Source organism: Drosophila melanogaster, chromosome 2R (genome assembly GCF_000001215.4).
Source record: "Drosophila melanogaster chromosome 2R".
In the NCBI taxonomy this organism is placed as follows: Eukaryota; Metazoa; Arthropoda; class Insecta; order Diptera; family Drosophilidae; genus Drosophila; species Drosophila melanogaster.
This window is the reverse complement of record NT_033778.4, coordinates 18,294,723-18,307,940: the sequence shown is the minus strand read 5'-3', so window position 1 is coordinate 18,307,940 and position 13,218 is coordinate 18,294,723. Positions and strand designations below refer to the sequence as shown.

General features: G+C 39.7%; 7 protein-coding genes across 13 annotated transcripts in view; 2 read left to right on the top strand and 5 right to left on the bottom strand.

The window, feature by feature from the left end:
• The window catches only part of sbb (scribbler), a 79,099-nt gene that overhangs the window by 49,356 nt on the left and 16,525 nt on the right, over positions 1-13,218 (top strand). Inside the window, exon 2 of one of the 5 annotated variants that reach the window (NM_001169718.3) lies at positions 1,806-1,910. The exons of the other annotated variants lie outside the window; for them this stretch is intronic. The gene's annotated coding sequence lies outside the window, so the exon portion shown is untranslated. The remainder of the gene's footprint in view (positions 1-1,805; positions 1,911-13,218) is intronic. 5 annotated transcript variants of the gene reach the window in all.
• On the top strand, positions 3,964-4,996 carry CG14505 (uncharacterized protein). Of its 2 annotated transcripts, NM_001043093.2 has the most exons (2): positions 3,964-4,349; positions 4,427-4,996. In NM_001043093.2, the coding sequence occupies exon 1, from the start codon at positions 3,989-3,991 to the stop codon at positions 4,346-4,348; it is 360 nt and encodes a 119-aa protein (NP_001036558.1). In that variant the 5' UTR covers positions 3,964-3,988; the 3' UTR covers position 4,349; positions 4,427-4,996. The 2 variants fall into 2 exon arrangements, with proteins under 2 accessions (NP_001036558.1, NP_001246404.1); NM_001259475.1 differs by having other exon boundaries at positions 3,964-4,996.
• On the bottom strand, positions 7,869-8,624 carry CG18540 (uncharacterized protein). The gene is made up of 3 exons (NM_137472.2): positions 8,534-8,624; positions 8,313-8,465; positions 7,869-8,251 (listed from the first exon to the last, which is right to left on the bottom strand). The coding sequence occupies exons 1-3, from the start codon at positions 8,606-8,608 to the stop codon at positions 7,907-7,909; spliced, it is 573 nt and encodes a 190-aa protein (NP_611316.2). The 5' UTR covers positions 8,609-8,624; the 3' UTR covers positions 7,869-7,906.
• On the bottom strand, positions 9,038-10,146 carry CG18539 (uncharacterized protein). Of its 2 annotated transcripts, none has more exons than NM_001299639.1 (3): positions 10,071-10,146; positions 9,465-9,617; positions 9,038-9,398 (listed from the first exon to the last, which is right to left on the bottom strand). In NM_001299639.1, the coding sequence occupies exons 2-3, from the start codon at positions 9,504-9,506 to the stop codon at positions 9,060-9,062; spliced, it is 381 nt and encodes a 126-aa protein (NP_001286568.1). In that variant the 5' UTR covers positions 9,507-9,617; positions 10,071-10,146; the 3' UTR covers positions 9,038-9,059. The 2 variants fall into 2 exon arrangements, with proteins under 2 accessions (NP_001286568.1, NP_611315.3); NM_137471.4 differs by lacking the exon at positions 10,071-10,146 and adding an exon at positions 9,676-9,760.
• Positions 10,190-10,871, bottom strand: CG18538 (uncharacterized protein; the record flags this gene model as incomplete). Its single annotated transcript, NM_137470.2, has 3 exons — positions 10,190-10,534; positions 10,590-10,745; positions 10,824-10,871. 3 exons carry the CDS (start codon positions 10,869-10,871, stop codon positions 10,190-10,192), a joined length of 549 nt encoding a protein of 182 aa, NP_611314.2.
• On the bottom strand, positions 11,285-12,013 carry CG18537 (uncharacterized protein). Its single transcript, NM_137469.2, has 3 exons — positions 11,928-12,013; positions 11,716-11,868; positions 11,285-11,652 (listed from the first exon to the last, which is right to left on the bottom strand). The coding sequence occupies exons 1-3, from the start codon at positions 11,994-11,996 to the stop codon at positions 11,308-11,310; spliced, it is 567 nt and encodes a 188-aa protein (NP_611313.1). The 5' UTR covers positions 11,997-12,013; the 3' UTR covers positions 11,285-11,307.
• Positions 12,283-13,182, bottom strand: CG18536 (uncharacterized protein). The gene is made up of 3 exons (NM_137468.2): positions 12,953-13,182; positions 12,744-12,896; positions 12,283-12,687 (listed from the first exon to the last, which is right to left on the bottom strand). The coding sequence occupies exons 1-3, from the start codon at positions 13,028-13,030 to the stop codon at positions 12,343-12,345; spliced, it is 576 nt and encodes a 191-aa protein (NP_611312.1). The 5' UTR covers positions 13,031-13,182; the 3' UTR covers positions 12,283-12,342.

The window sequence follows — 13,218 nt, the reverse complement described above, 5'->3', positions numbered from 1 at the left end:
CCCCCCCCCCCCCTGTTCTGGCATTAGTTTATATATCGGCTTTATGAGGCACTTTTTACTGCTCAACCTCTGCTCTGGACCCTTATTCCTCCATCCATGTGTGTGCGTTCGTTTCAGTATTAAGTGAAATTCTTTTGTGTCGACAAGCGAAAATAAAATTCACACAGTGCCGAACGTGCCGCAGAGAAAGAGGGGAGAATAAGGTATATACTGTGAGAAAAAATGTGGTTTTATTTAGAGTACAACAACTAGTTAAAATGTCAAGTTTATTGTACCATGATTATGGCTTAATAACTAGAGTTTTGTAATATATGAAGAACAATTTACACCATTTAACCCTAAAATATGGTTTTTATACTTATTTTTATGCCACTCACCTCTTGCGAATTTTGCTAATATTTACCACTCGTCAAATACTCTGACCTTTTTTTTTTGCTGTGCATGCGAAAGAGGAAGAGAAGCGAAGTCATACAATGGATTTTAGGGGGAAGGACGAAGGGTTGGCGGTTGTTTAACTGGCAACTGGGACTTGATGATGATGCCGCTTTGCTCCGCACCTTTCCTCACCTCTTGTCTTCTTACCTTAACAGTTTTGTTTTTTGGTTTTGGATTTTTACCTGGCGGGCACAATCGCTCACAATAACAACAACAACAACAAAATCGGGGAGGGTAAAAAGGTGCAAAAGCAACAACAAAGGCACCGAAAACGAGCGGCTGACGGAGTGAGAACAGCAACAACAACAACAACGAAATACACCCAATGACAAGCTGCTCGGCAATTTGACATAATTTATACGTCAAATTACTGCAAATTGATGCTAAATGGCTTCAAATTGAATTGACTGGCGCAGAAGAGGCAACAACAACAACAACAACAGCAACAAATGTATGTGAACGGAAAAAGTAACAACAAAAAGGAGGCAACAACAATAACAACAAAATGTAGCGCCCTAGCGGCAAACATGGCAACAACAATGCCGTACTGACTTGAAAAAAATCAGCGAAGCTAACTTACCGTGTCGAAAGTTGTTGTTGTTGTTATTGTGCTCACTCGAACGAAAACATTTTGAATTTTCAACGTGGGGGCATCTTGGGTTGCTGTTGGTGTTGCACGTGTTTCCTTTGCAACTGATGTTGCTCTGGTTGTTGTTGAAGTTGCTTTCTGTTGCTGTCTGCCAACGGTGTTCTTAATGTTGCATCTAGGTTGCTGATGTGGCTTTGGTTTCTGCGGTTTTTTCTGCTAGCTTAGCTATTGCTTTTAATGTTGCACCTTCCTGTTGCTCTTGCTCTTACTTATATTTATAAATATAACTTAAATCCCTTGCAGTTATTGAAGTGTGGTTGTTACTTGGTTTTGCTAGTTGTCCTTGTTATTCGCTTTTAATGCAGTTCTATATCTGCACTTCTTGCCACAAGTCATCCAGAAAAACGAAAACAAAAAGCAAAGACCTATAAGTAGCTTGAATGAGAAGTAAATTCCCTTTGAAGGTGCGAAAATGTATCTGAACAGACAACATTACCGACACCCTTTGAATTGAACTTACCTGCCATTCCCCGCGACCTTCTTTCGTAATAACAGGGTACAGAGGAGCGAAAATTACCCAGTTATCCGCAAATTGGAGTGATCTGAAAAAAGGAACTGCAAAGATAAAGTCACGGCATACCCTTTTTAATGATTTCCCATACAGCTCAGATGGTTATTTAAAGAACACCACTTGAGCAGAATTTTAAATACACATTTTTGAAAAACGTACCCTTAGCCAATTTGCACTAATTTGGAATTTTCCTTCTCCTTATCGTTGCAGGTATGCACTTTTGTCTTCAATCTGATGACCTAGGATATTCGCAAAACAGCTCACCCACTTGCTGTGTCTTTCACACCTTTAGAAAATGTAGCTGTTGAAAATTGTGTAGGTAAAAGGAAAATAAAACTCAATTTCAGCGCGCAAAAAAAAAGAAAAGAAGAAAGCCATAAAGTGTGCAATCGCCATGAAAAAAGTGCAACTGTCAACGGAACACAAAAAACTTTGTTGTTTACAATTTGCCGTTGTTGCAGCAGCAGCAGCAGTGGTGCGCTTGCAAAATATTGAATTCAATTTAAAGCGCAAGAGGCGTTCATAAATCTCCGACAATTGTGGGCCCAAGGAGCGGTAGAAAGGCACTGCGGGACGGAATGGGGGAATCGGTGAAAGAAAGAGTTAAAGTCGGATTATGGCCATGCACCGAACTCCCTTACCAGCCCATGCCATCCCATCCCAAAACCATTATTCTCCGCTGTCGCCTTCTCATCCGCTCACTCATTTATTCCTTTTGATTGCAGTCGTGTGCGAGTGAGATGCAAGCGGGGGGAGATCGTAAACTGTCAGCGCAATTAAAATAAATTGAAACTGAACTTTCGCACACACAGTGAAAAACGATTCGAAAACTCAAGGAGTTAATAAAACAAATATTTCCGATTCGTTGTAATCAAGATGCAATGTGTGGTTTATATCTTTTTTCCAATTTTATGTCAAATTAGTTTCAAAACTACAAGCTATACATTGTCACATTGTTCTTCATAACTTAGATAATGGAATGCCTTATTATAAAAACGAGGCTATCATAACATTATATATGTATACACAAACCGATTTTCCGCTGTGTGAAAATGAAATTTAACACAACTTTTTCCGCCCAGCTGTCGCATAATTCATCAACTATTTAGGCGGCAACAGAAGGAAAAATTAAAGAAAAATTTGCGTGTGTGTCGCAAAAAGTTTTTCATTTTTAGCATCTTGATTGTTTGAGGGCGGGCAAGTGAGGAGGATGGCCGGGGTCCGGGGGCCCTGGAGGAAGATGGAGCTGAGAGCAGGAACTTTGCCTGGTAGCCCGGGCCAGAAAACGGCTTGGTTTTGCCTGCCATGGCCATGGGCAACTAAATGAACGTTCCACAGTCTTTGGTCTTTCGGTCCACAGTCCTCGCTGTCCGTAAGCTGTCCGTCCCTTTCGGTCCGTTCCGTCTGTCGGGTAAGCCATCTCTTTCCCCCGCCACGTCGACCGTCTCTTTCTGTGCGCTTACCTTCCTTCTCAGCTCGTATCTCAAATTGTTCAACTTCATCAGCAAAAAAAAAAAGTAAGGGAAAAGATGCTGCTGCTGTGGATTGTGGATGTGTACTGTGAAAAATTTGAATACTTTAAAGTTTTCTTTTTTTTTTTTTATAAAAACTCATATTTATATTCTCATTAAACGATTTAATTACATTTGAATGCACTCTGTTGTCAAACAAAGTTGTATCTTTAAACTAAAACTGTTTCAAATCAGAGTTGTATTTTGATTAATCCCATATATAGTTGATTAAAACTATTGAAATCTATATATTTATTTGCTGTGCATCAAATCACACCAAGTCAAGCTTCCCTCAACCCCTTTACATATACATATTCTTTCGTCTCTCCTCACTCTTCATTCGATTGTCATGAGTCTGAGCCCGAGACTCCTTGCTTTTGTCCTTTTTGTTTTCCAACGGCAGCAGGCAGCGTCAGGAGACTAAGACCCCGAGGTCCCAGAGCACTTGAGCTGGGTTTCTCTGAGTTAAGGAAGTCAAGGCAGATATGGTAGGGAATCGGTTGAGGGGGTTGAAGGGCTTAAGCGGAGCCGAACGAGGAGTTAAGCGGATGCATAATACGAAATAATGTCTTGAAAACGAAAAGGGAATGCTGTGCATCGGTGGGATTCCGATGCTACTAAGATACCCTTCAGCTTAAAAGGCTGTGCAAAACATATGCATGTGTTGCGGATTATTTTGGATTAATTTCACGTAATTAATATTACAGTGAGATGAGGGCCTTATTGCAACTCTTTATTGATTTAATTGAGGTAATAATAAATTGATGGAATGGGGGAAAGAACACAAAACAGCAAACCCTAACTATGTAAACTATAATGTTAAAATCTGTCAAAATCCCCTCGCCTTTTCTGTCCAAAATTCGTGTTTAGAAATTTCTATGAATGGCTCTCGTCCAGAGTGATGAAAACGACTTCCATGCGCTTCGAGAGGCGCAAAGGATGGTTGACTCGTGCCAGGACTTTGCGGACCACTTGATCGTGGCCGAATTTCTACCCCATTGTCGCGGCGTTGCCTACATCAATATTCGCACCTTGGAGCAGGTCATCTATTGTGTGCAACTAAGTCGCGCTGGCTATCGGATCGTGTCCTATGAGTTCGATGATGTGGCCGATGAGGTGGCCAATTGTGACACCGTCTATGAGTCCGCCCATCAATTGCTGGCAGGGATAAGTCCGCTGTATGGCGAGAAATATGGCTTTGGACGAGAGCCACTGGGGAAGCGAAAGGAAAAGCAGTCCTGAGGTGGGCGTGGCATGTGAAGAATTTGTCTGCTAATTGCTAATTGCCGCCCCAAAAAGTGATAATTAAGCGTTTTGCAGGTAAATGACTTGATTGCAATAATAAAGCCCGAAGCTGCGAGTTGGATTCGGGGTCTGCCATTTGATTAATTGCTGCCAAGTGAGCACAGACGGTGGGGAGATGCTGGATGCAAGGAGCAGGAACAGGGGCACGGTTGCCAGTTGATTGACTCAACTTGGCACTCTCCGGACCTTTTGTAGCGAAAAAAGTTAACAAGTTTTTGTGCCGTTCCACTTGACTGCCGCCGTCGAAGGAGGCGAATGAAGATGCAGACGGTTGGAGCTACAAGCTACAAGCTTCAAGCCTCGAACACCCAACCAAACCAATCCAAAACCCAGCCCAGCCCAACTCAGTGCCTCTCCAGCCCCACTTGTATTCCTCATTTTGGCCGGGCACCAAGCCAACTAAGGTTTTTATCTAGTTGAGTCCATCTAGTCGCTTTTCCGTCCGTCCCACGGGTGTCTGCTGTGGACAATTCACAGATACATACGCTGAAAACACACAGATGAACAAACGCAGATACAGGCAAACATCAATAAGAACGCTAGAACTTCAGATCAATGCAATGCAATAAAGGTGAAATTAAAGTGAAGAAAGTTAGTCGAACTATTTTCGCCTAAAATGTATGCCTCACCCTACAATATTAGATACTTGAACTGTAAAGTGACAGTTTGCTATATGTGAGCTTCACTGTAGTTGGGCGAACGCATTTGCTTTGGCGTCCGTATCGGCCATGTCTATCTGAGCTGGCTCTCCACTTGTCTATGCTCGTATATTTGTCCATTGAAGCATGCAATTGATTGCTGCAACGGCAACGGCAGCAGCAGCAGCAGCATTATCCCCAACCTCTGTGTTTTGCCATACCCACCTCCCTCCCCCCCCCCCTACTGGAACCTGCCCCTTCTCCGCCTCTGCGCTTTAATTGCCTTTTCATTGCAGCCCGTCGGCCTTTTGACTCAGTGGATCCAGCCCCCCTTTTGGCTCATCAGTGTGTGTGTGGTTGTGTGTGTGTAATTTGTGGTTGTTGTTCTTGGTTAATGCATTACATGAATTTTAACAAGCTTTGCATTCTGACTGACTATCCCCCCCCCCCCTTTTGCCCCTTTCGTGTTTGTTTATTGTAGCCGCATCTCTGCGAATGCAGACATAATTTAACCTTTGCCTGTCTCAGTCTAATGCATTTCATTTTGCAAATTTTCAATCAATGAGCATTGCAAATTGAAGTCGCATTTTAGAGGGGCAACTATCAGAAGATCTACCACTTAAATTAGTTGAAGCACGAAAATCTTGGTAATAAACTAAGCTCGTTTAAAATAAAAAGCCATTTGGCATCGTCAAATGAAATTGGATCAAAGCATTCAAAATGAATATCACTTAATCAGTAGCCTATTTGAAACAAGTTCCATTTCGATTTTATTATTATTTAAGTGAACTCGTTAAAAGGCTATAATGCAAACAAGTTTTGATAAATACGTTTGAAATAATAATTTGTCCATTTTTTTTTGTACCATTTGCCTTAAATAAAACCAACAGCGATTCAAATAAACAACAATCTGTTGGAAATGGAAATAATATGTTAATTTACTGATCTAGTGTCCCTAAAATTATCTGGTCCAATTGCGCAATAAAATCCTAAAATCACAATTGCAAACAAGTTCGCAAATAGAGCAGCTTATGACACTTGCAAAAAATATTTAAAATTTGTTTACTTTATTTCCAAAATTTTTCATATAAATTTGTCTTTGGAAACGATGCATTTTGTATGATGGTACCTAAAAACGAAGTTTTTCCACTTTTCCTCGCTTCATCAAAGGACAATTAATAGACATTGGAAAAGAGAAAGTAAAAAATGAAAATGACCCGACATTTTTTTTTTTTTTTGCGTGCACCACTCCCTGGAGTTTTCATGGAACCGCAAATTTTCCGTGTTAGTCCAACTAATTGGCTGCGTTTTTGGTTAATTAGCGCACCAGCAGCTTCAACTAACCATGACAACGTTGTCCGTCGAAAATGAAAATGAAATCTCTTTGCTGTCGCACACGCGCTTTTATTGGCACTCAAATTGGCAGCTAAACTTTGGCAACAGCAACAGCAACAGCAACAACGATGCTATCAACGGCAACGGGCAACAAGCAACAACAAGCAACAACAGCAACTTGCAACCGCCGAACCATCGACAACGACCAACGACAACTATTTTGTCTGCATTAAAACGTTGTAATTATTTTATGCCAGATAACAATTTGATATTGTCAATGCTGCAAAATGTTCAAGCCGCCAACAAATGCGACAGCTGCGGGATTCGCGGGGTATTTTGCCGAGTGCAAACTGTGTGAGTTAGATTGATGGTGGCTAAATGCAAATTGGTTGCCGTTGCTGTTTTCAGTTTTCTATACCCATATGCTAATCAGGGTGAGCCAGTCGCGTTTTGTTGCAGCAAATTAATTGGCTTTTAAAACCGTGTTAGATCGCCATCTCGCTTGTAATGCAATGAAAACATCATATTACACAATGTAACCATTAAAAAGCATATCGAATCTGCTGATAGAAACATGATTTGGTATGTTTTAAAGGATAAACCAAAGAATTGAGTTTTTCTTAAATGAAGATCTAAGACTAGTCTTAAATCTTTTTCTTTTAAATCAATGCTCAAAGTGCCTCAGGTCTTGTTAAAAAAAACCTCTGCGACTTTATTTCGTAGCTGTGAAATTGCCAATGATTTCCATGCGATGTTGGCTCACTCTAAACTGCACTTTTTTTTCCACCAGCCAACAAGCGGAGCAGCCTGAAAATGGGGAAAACACAGTGGCGGCCACAAGTTTTTCGAGAGGCGGGTTGCGGCGGGTAGGTGCCGCATGCTGCTGTCATCAGTTGACAGCCAGCAGCAGCAGCGTCGCCTTCGTCGTTGTAGCTTTTAACAATTTGCAATAAATTAGCCGAGGCAACTGTGCAGAGTTTTCACTTGAAATGCAACACGAATTGCATTTTCAAGGGGGGAGCGAAATGAGGGGAAAGTAAACAGGAAAAAAAATGAGAGACTTTCTTTGCTTTAAGAATGTCTTGTTAGAGCAGTTTTACAACCTTATGGTTTGCACACTTGTTAGTTAATACTTTCAGCTATTTTCATTTATATGAGCATAATTTTCTTTGGCAAAAACCCTTTTTCTCAGTGCTAGCGACACTTGGTGCAATTTTTGTTCGAAGTTACTCTCTATCCCGCCAACTACCACACTCCTTTTCTTACCACAACAGTTTCCAAACATGTCTTGCCAATTTCACACTCGAACTGCCTGCCTGCCTGCCTTTCCGTCCTCCCAACTTCAGCTGGCTAAAAGCGATTTTTACCTGGCCCGGTTCATTTATTGGCCCCCGAGTCGGTCGGATTTTATGACGATCCTCTCGTCGCAGCTGGAATTTCGGCCCACACCTCGGAAATGCCCAACAGCAAAAACAGTTGGCAATAGAGTGAGAAGATGTTCTGCGATTTAATGCTCGAATATTTAGAACATTTTCGTTCTGATCCGCAGAACGACGGACACGGTGACTTCAAGATTTGGCTGGGCGGTGATGACGGCTTCGCCTTTATAGAAGCCATCTGCCAAAATATCCGGCAATCCTTGGCCGTTCAGAGCGCAGCGGGTGAAATTGTAGGTCGCCTTGGGCCAGGGTGGTACAAATTCATTTTCATAGACGGGCAAATCGGTGCAATTGCCCAGATTCGGCAACAACAGGTCCTTGTAAAAGGTATTGACATATTCGGTGAATTTCTGCGGTTGAATGGACATGGGAGTCAGTTTGTAATCGGACTCGTCACCGGAGTAACTGCTCAGAATACGCATCTCGACCTAAAAGCAGTATTTGATTTTTAAGTGCTTTTGAATCAATGATATTTGGTACAGAAATTACCATCACGCTATCGTCCACATCAATATTCCAGAAGAATGTGCCTGAAAACCCGAATTCCGACCTTGAAATGCGCTCAATTCGCAGATTCATGTCCATGGCACTGGGATTTGTGGTGGTGCCACCAATCGACAATGGCGTTGCCTCCCAGTTGGGCTGGAAACAATAAACCATATTTAAAAAAAAATAAAGAAATATTTAGGAATATTTCTTTCTTAGCATACCTTTGCCGCACAACCATTGTAAAGGTTTGCAAAAATACACACTGATAAAAGCGATGAAATGCAAAACGAAATCATTTCTGGTTAAATTGACAATATAAGTTGCAACCTACTTGCTTTTATAGTCTGTCAATTTAGATTTATCTTTTAAAAACATTTGTGACACGAAAACATTGTGTACAATTGTGCACATTGTTAGATTATTGAAGTTGGAATAGGTGTAAATCATGTCAAGCTTATCTAAATTTACTGATCGTCACGGTATCACCCATCCAAATTTAGCAAATTACACAAATACACAACGCGCAAGTCATGCTTGCATTGGCTAAAAAAATTTTCTTTCATATTTGGATATGCAGAAGTTGATAATGTAGACGATAAATTCGTTGTAAATAAAATACAAAAATATAAATTTTATAAATATTAATTTAATACAATTTAATATAAATTCATTTTACACAACATAGTACAATTTGTTAAGTAGAAAAAAAAATGTTTGAACTTCTTAAGAGCCGCATATAATATAATATTAAATAACCTTTGGCGAGACCTTAACAATCAGGGTGAAACCCCAATCCACCTGTCCTGTCATTTTATACTCTAGCTTGTAGAAACCCTCTGGTGCAATATCTGGCAGTCCCTCGCCACTGGCCACACATTTGTCCAACTTGTAAACATTTCGTGGCCATGGTGGCACAAAATCGCCATCGAACTGCACCATATTGGAGCAATGGCCCACATTCTTGATGAACGCGTCCTTGTAGAAACCGTTTAGATATTCGAAAAATGGCTGTTTAGGAATGGACCAGGGCATCATTTTGTAATCGTCTTCGTCACCCGATGAGCAGTGATGAACGTCTGCCTCCACCTGTCCAGCGATTAATAACCATTTTCTTAATTAATAGAAACTTGATATTAAAATCAATATCTCAACCATAGTGTCCTTATCCACATCGTAGTTCCAGTCCAGTGTCATGGAAAATGCATAATCGCTGCGCCCAAGTCGATCAATTTTTGTGGTGATCTTCAAGAGACTCTCATCTGAGCTATAGGATGTCAATGATAAGGGCTCATACTCCCAGTTACGCTGTGGAATGAGCACAGAAATTATAAGTATCCTATTTTGTTAGAATATCCTGGCATACTCCTGCTTTGCAGCCATCGATCAGCAGCGTAGCGAGCAAAAATAGCAACGAACAACACGAAATCATTTAGCCAGACTTTAAACTTCATCAACTTGCAATTTAGTTGCATTTATATAGCAAACTGCAGTGGATTGCATGTATTAATTATATAACTCCCTGTTACATTTTGGGCTAACCATGTCAAACAAGACTGCATGCCAAAAACATGAAAAAATGTGTGGACTTTGAATATTAAATATGAATTTTGTTTATTGGTTGGTCTTTAGCTACAATTGAGCAAACTTACAAATGTATATTAAGTATTTGAGAAATGTGAATTTTTTTACACAATAACTGAAAATTCTCTTCCACTAGTAATTGTTACTGATCTTGAATTTTTCTTGAATATTTCTTACCTCCTTCAAGGACACTCATTTCTTATCGAAACAGCTAAAATATTTCAAATTTTTACCATTGATTTTATTAAACATAAGCGCAGTTAAAAAAAAAATGTGTTTATCTAAGATAATGGTTTTTACATTAATTTGGGTGTGATTTTAAAAACTGACGTAGTGTTCCATGTGGGTTGACCTGGTCCATAGCATTTGATCACAATCAGATAAAAACCGGCAGGAACAATTTCTGGCAACCCATCGCCATCGATCACGCATTTGTTGCCAAAATAGGTCTGCTTTGGCAATGGCGGTTGGAATTTACCCTCGAATTGCGGAATATTGGAACAGTGCTTAAAGTTCTTCATCGAAACATCCTTGTAATAGGTGTTCAGATGTTCGTATAGCGATTGCTTGGGAATGGCCCAAGGAAGCAGCTTGTAGTCGCTGACATCTCCCGTCGAGCTTCGAAGGACATTGGCCTCGACCTACGGAAAAATCACAATCCTTATTCAAAGGACTAACTTATCAAGTAAGACACACGTACCATGGTTTCATCAGTCGTATCGTAGTTCCACTCAACCTTGGCGTCAATCCAAACACTCCGCGATTGATTCGCTCAATTTTCATATCTAATTTTATTAAACTCTCATCGGATGAGTGGGTTTCGATGGATATGGGTTCGTAGTCCCATTTCCGCTGGATAATTCTTTAAATTATTACAAGATATATGGAAGATATGAACTGTGAACCTACCGCCGTTTGGCATTCACCTACGAGCAGGAGTGCCATACAAAGTTCAGCAATAAAACACCGGACAGACATAATTACAATATGAAACTAAGTATTGGGAAATCGGGCTTTATGCTTATATAGCCATGTCCATTGATAAAAAAAAATGTGCACATTGTCACGGCATTTTATCACACTATTGCAGATCTTTCCCACAGTACCTAAATGTATATGATTATATAACTATTTACAGCCATTAAATACGAATAGTCCATTGAAACACTTAAACTTCGCATAACTTTTTTATATAAGTATGTGCTTATTGTAACTGATATATTTAGTTTCTGATTTTGGAAATGTTTTTATTTCTGTTTTTTATTGTTTATGTTCTATTACATCATTGTATTACATTTATCTATGTACGAAGATACGAGTTCAAATTCAGAAAAACACGTGTATAAGCTCGCTTTAAAGGATTTAAAAAAATATTTGGCCGTATTTTATTTGATATATATTTATTGCTACATAGCTAAAACATTTTGTTTATTATTTTAAAAATTCCGATAAAGCTCCACGATGGCTGATCAGGTCCGGTACAATTGAAAATAATCTTGTAGAATCCAGGTGGCACGATATCCGGAAAACCTTCGGCTTCAAAGACGCATTTGTCACCGATATACGTTCGTTTCGGCCAAGGCGGTTGAAATTTGCCCTTGAACTGCGGCACATTGGAACAGGGGGCAAAGTTCTTCATTATCACATCCTTGTAGTAGGAGTTGAGGTAGTCGTAAAAGGTTTGCTTAGGAATGGCCCAAGGGAGCAGCTTGTAGTCGGACTCATCACCCGAATTGCTGCGGTATACAACAGCCTCCACCTATATATATAAAAAAAAAAGTATGTTGTTATGCAAGGAATACCGTTTAAGGAATTTTCCCACCATTGTCTCCTCAGTGGTGTCATAGTTCCACTCCACCCGCGCTGATATTCCAAACTTTCCACGCCCTAAGCGAACAATACTGGACTCTAATTTTATTAGACTGTCGTCCGAAGAGGTGGTTAATATCAATACAGGTTCGTACTCCCATTTCCGCTAAAAAAAAAAAATATATATTGGTAAAGATAGTTCATCAGTTTAAATACTGAACTAACCGCTGCTCCGCATCTACTGATTAGCCAAACTGCCAACAATATTAAGACTGACGAATAGCCGGAATCCATTTGGCCAATATGAAACTGGGTAAGAATGCTCTGTGACTTGTGTTTATATAGCCTGTTTAAATGACTATTTCAACGTTACACGACATTACTATCAGATTTTAATAGACACGTGGATTCTACACAAATCAAAAATGTTTTTAAATTCCAAAATGCACTATGTAAAACGATTTTATAACGCCAGAAGAATTCATTACAAAGCAAATTAGTGGAAAATGCTCATCGGAGCAAAATGATTACCAATAATAAAGAGATTCTATTTTGTAAAATGAAATAAGAACAATAATTTATTACTCATTGGATTTATTTATAGGATTATAAAAAAATAGAATCTTAAATATTAACATATCTAGAAAATTTTGTTAGTCAGCTTAAAAACGGCTGTGAAACCCCAAGTTGGCTGCCCAGGACCAAATTTAGTGAATACGATCTTGTAGAATCCTGGCGGAGCGATTTCCGGCAATCCATCACCACCGATTTTGCACTTGTCAAGCTTATAGGTGTTCTTTGGCCAGGGAGGCTGAAATTTATCTTCGTATTTGGGTAGATTGGAGCAGTAGCCGAGGTTTTTTGAGATCACATCCTTATAGTAGGTGTTGATGTAATCATAGAAGGGCTGTTTGGGTATTGCCCAGGGTAGCAGCTTGTAATCACTCTCATCGCCCGAATTACTGCGATACGCTTGTGCCTCAACCTAGACAATATATTGTGAACTAAATTATAAATAATAAATGATTTGGAATGACCCACCATCGTTTCCTCATTCGTGTCATATTTCCACTCTAAGATGGCCGAAAGTCCGTAATCTGAACGCCCCAGACGTTCGATTTTAGCTTCAAATTTAAGCTTGCTTTCATCCGAAGAGGTTGCGGTTAATAATATAGGCTCGTAGTCCCATTTTCGCTAAAAACATAAGAAACATTAGGTATTGAAATTAATTTTTTTATGCCCAAACTTACTGATGCTGCTGTCAAATGAAATAATATACACACTATTCCGATTCTAGTTGAGGTTGTAACCAACTCAAAAGCTAACATTTCGCTCGAATTAAATTTGATACATTCTGGCAAAACAAGGCCCTTATATACCGGATTGATAATCTAAATTCAACAAACTCACGAACTTATCATGTTCGCAAGATATTTATAATGTTTGCGTTTCATATTTAAACATTCTATTCTGTACAACGAACAATTTCGTGACTGTAATTGTCCAATAATTAAGT